Source organism: Mollisia scopiformis (assembly GCF_001500285.1).
Source record: "Mollisia scopiformis unplaced genomic scaffold LY89scaffold_54, whole genome shotgun sequence".
In the NCBI taxonomy this organism is placed as follows: domain Eukaryota; kingdom Fungi; phylum Ascomycota; class Leotiomycetes; order Helotiales; family Mollisiaceae; genus Mollisia; species Mollisia scopiformis.
Window position 1 is genome coordinate 3,060 of NW_017263634.1, and position 3,950 is coordinate 7,009.

At 43.8% G+C, this 3,950-nt stretch overlaps 2 protein-coding genes across 2 annotated transcripts; one reads left to right on the forward strand and one right to left on the reverse strand.

The window, feature by feature from the left end:
* Nucleotides 1–242: 242 nt before the first annotated feature.
* Nucleotides 243–1,080, forward strand: LY89DRAFT_703086 (putative GNAT family acetyltransferase; the record flags this gene model as incomplete). The annotated part of the gene is made up of 3 exons (XM_018217288.1): nucleotides 243–385; nucleotides 425–663; nucleotides 824–1,080. The coding sequence occupies 3 exons, from the start codon at nucleotides 243–245 to the stop codon at nucleotides 1,078–1,080; spliced, it is 639 nt and encodes a 212-aa protein (XP_018060511.1).
* Nucleotides 1,081–1,285: 205 nt separating this feature from the next.
* LY89DRAFT_703087 (uncharacterized protein) lies at nucleotides 1,286–2,627 on the reverse strand (the record flags this gene model as incomplete). The annotated part of the gene is made up of 4 exons (XM_018217289.1): nucleotides 1,286–1,949; nucleotides 1,980–2,122; nucleotides 2,186–2,364; nucleotides 2,606–2,627. 4 exons carry the CDS (start codon nucleotides 2,625–2,627, stop codon nucleotides 1,286–1,288), a joined length of 1,008 nt encoding a protein of 335 aa, XP_018060512.1.
* Nucleotides 2,628–3,950: the final 1,323 nt, after the last annotated feature.

The following is a 3,950-nucleotide window of genomic DNA, read 5'->3' on the forward strand; positions in this document are numbered from 1 at the left end:
AAACGCTTTAAGCTAGTTAAATAAAAGTCAGGTGACGGTTCGTCACACTTAGTCTCTCAGGTCCCGCCGAGTAAACTTCTCTCCAGTTCTTTCTTAGAAGCATTCTCTAATTCTCTCCGAAGGCCTAAGAAGAGACCATCAGTGTAGCCGACACAAGTCCCGACGACGGTTTAAAACTCCTTTCTAGAAGTTTGTGCTAGCCGAAGGACGGCGCCCATGTTAATTTATATCCGTTAAATACAATGCCTTTGAAATTATATTATGCTACATTCACTGACGCGCCCCGAATTGCCGAAATCTATATGGCTGCATTCGGATCGAATGCTTTGTTATGCGCACAGTTTCCTACACCGGCCGTTCGCGCTGCGCTCCAGGTCGCTATCGAGTAGAAAGCCTTAGCTGATATTCGTGACCCGAAGACTAGTGTGCTTGTTATTCGAGATCTAAGGGAGAAGGATGAGGGAGGCGTCAGTATGCAAGAGGACGAGGTAAACGGCAAAGTGATCAGCTTTTCGAAATGGGGCCATCCAGTTCACGAGGGCGAAGATAACACTGAGCCCATGTGGGTTTGGCCTGAGGGGTCAAACATTAAGCTTTTGGACGAATGGGCCCACAAGACAGATGTTGCATATAAGGTTGCGTTGGGACAGACGCCGTGTTATCGTAAGTCTTTCAAGACGCCGGCATTCCTTTGAACATCCACTTGTCTAAGTATAGGAAGAAGAGAGTGTTGACAATTTCTTATATTTCTTCGCTGGTAGCTGCCTGACTCTTTCTCTTTGTATCTACCATTACGAGATAAAACTACTTACACTGCACTCAGGTCTTAGCTTCCTTGGCACAGATCCCCTATACGAAAGGCGAGGTGCAGCATCGTTAATGCTTCAATGGGGCATTAATCAATGCAAGAAAGACAATGCTTTGGCGTACTTGGAAAGTACTGTTGAGACAAGACCACTATACGAGAAAAATGGATTTGTACGAGTAGAAGCACTGTCTACGTCTATAAATGGATTGTTGGGAGATGGGTCATCGATGTTTTATAAGGAGATTTGTTTTCTTTTTCAGGCACCATTCTAAAGTACTACACTACTTTCTCCCAACCCTTTTTCAGCACCATCTAGCCGAAATCAACACGTGAAGCTTAAAACAAACAATAAAAGAAAACAATCGAGTGGATTCTAGATCAACAAAAGACCGTTCTCGAGCGTGCTCCCTAACACCAAGCATAATGCTCGTTGTTGATCCATTGTGGCGCCTTGGTCAACTCGCCGTCTTCATCATACTAGATGCCACTAGCGATGCTGTCTTCTTCTCTTTCAACCATTGAGTACTCAATCCCGCTCAGATGTATCATCTCTTGGACTGCTGGTGTTGGATGCCATAATTTCACCTGGTCGAGCTTCCATAGCGCGGCCTCGTTCTGAGCTGCTACAAGAACGGCTTGTAAGTGGCTGACTTGCTGGCGGTAGCCAGGATTCTTCTCCCTGTCTGGGAGATGAATATCTTCCCATTCGCTATTTTCGACCACAAGTCGTAGAATGTAAAGAGTATTGTCGTCCGTTTTGGCGTCAGGATTTGCGTAATAGCGATGAGTCCATATTGCCCAAACTTGAGTACCTAGTAGTCCTGCAATGGCTCCTTTTGCATAAGGAACCTTTCCAAAGAGTATTTTGCACGCAAAGTCCTCTTTTCCAATGTGCCAAAGCATATGATCTAGATCTAGCATAATTGTCAAACGCGTCTTAGATTTTTCTGCTAGAGCTGCCATAGCCCTCCTAATCATTGACTCGTCTTTCTCGCAGAGCCTTGGCAAATCGCCTACTGGAATGTGTTTGGTCGTAAGATTATTCGAAGTCTTGGGCGGGAACACTACGTGAGTGTTTGTGAGACTTGGGTTCCATCCAAAAGCAGCATAGTATGACTTGCTAATGTCGGAATAGAGTATGCTTCCAACACATCGATTCTGCTCTAACTACCAAGTTAGAAGGACCTTAGCTAGTTCTCTCATCATGCGTAGTGCGTAGCCTCGGCCGCGATAGTCAGGACAGCAAAAGACACTCGCAATTCCATGCACAATAGTATCACTAACATTTCCAGCTCTATCGCTAGTCAATGCGCGCTTCCGAAAACTTTCATAGGAGCACAAAATTGGCCTTTAGTCCGAAGCCAAATTCTTGTCAACCAAAACCCAAGTCGTCATTCCACCTTCCTTTGCTAATAGCACAGTCGTCAAAAAGAGCGACTCTTTGAGATAAGTCGAGATATTAAGCGAGTCTTTCCAAGAAGCTAAGGTATTTGTCCAGATAGTAACGCATTCTCCAGCTATTGAGTGGCTAAGACAGAGCTCCAGAGAATTTGAACCTGGGAGATGAGAAGCATAGGACTTGGCATTCAAGCCGTTTGACTAGGGAATGGCCATGAAGATGGTTATTGAGAGATAACTCTCCCTGTGGAAGTGTTGTGTTGTATTGTCTTATCTTGTGTTGCGTTGTGTTGTCTTGTGTTATGTTGTGTTGTGTTATGTTGTGTTATTACAGTCCAAAGTTTGCTTCGAAATCTTTGTGCGACTTCATAGTCACACAACACAACAAGGCTACAATACCAGGAATACGTGTCGCTTTCATGATAATCTATCCATTTGCACCAAACACTATTACAATCCTACCTTGCAATTTTAGATAGTGCGGTTACTCCAAAAATATTCACCTCTTCCGAGCAAGCGTCATAGAGTGTACTCAAAGTCATTTTTCTTCATTCCTCTAACTACTGTTACCATCCAATTAGTATTGTAGTCTTTTGCATATCAATAGCGACAGTGACTATTATCTGAATTTGTCCAGATAGACCCAGTATCAATTATTAGCCTACTATCATCATTGACCAGCCTCATTCAGTCTACTCATTCAATCATCAAAGCGATTCGAACCTTGAAAAATAGCGCCAAAGAACTAGATAACCTTTTGGGCAGTGTATCTGTATTTTCAGAAGCTCTCAAAGGCTTTGATCGTGTCTTGCGAAGTCGCCAAACAATACATTATATTTTTGAAGAGATCATAACCACTATGCTCGTCGAAACTGTAGAGACTATTGCAAACCTGGAGAAGAATTTGGGGCAGGTATCAAGCTCCGAAATACAAGCTATTCGTCGAATGAAATGGGTTCAATCCAAATCTAGTTTTATGAGACTTCATGGAAAACTCAAAGAGCAGAATGCCATGCTTCAGACTTTTCTTATGCTCTCCCAGGCGTAAGTTTCTTTTTGCTAATTTATAAGATATGATCTAATAACTATTCAACAGACAAACATTCTTTTCTATGATGAAACAAAATCCAGATTTATTACTCCCCATCGAAGAGGATCTCTAGTCTCCATATTATTCCACGCGACGACGCTTTGCTCTAGACTCAACAACAAACACTAAGTTTACTACATTCTCCCTGGAGGGACTGTCATTGGTCGATTCAAGATCATCTGATGGCGGCTCTATCCCTTCTATGTCTTCACTTCGACGTTCTTCTGACGGCGTCGAAGGTAAAATATTTTTCTCAACCAGCCTCGAGACACCCACCGCAAAAAAGACCTCGCCACAACCTCCCGTGGAATCTCTCACTGCTCCTAACGAACATGGGGACAAAAGTCCGTGCGTTCAGGCTGTAGAACCTCGAAATTAAAACTCTTCACATTAGGACTAAACTATCAACAACTCCACCATTATGGATCCTTTTACCACTCCACCTATGTCTCCACGTCTCCCAGGTGCAGAGATCAGAACCAAGCACAAAGAGGGCATACACCGGCTCTTCAAATTCGCTAAAATAGGCCTGCAACAGCTCCAGGGCTACTACCACCTAGGAGACAGCACAGTTAGGAAGATCCTACTATACGATGTGCCTGAAAGAGCGCGCCCTACACGCACAGGGAGACCCAGAGAATCCCTCAATGAACA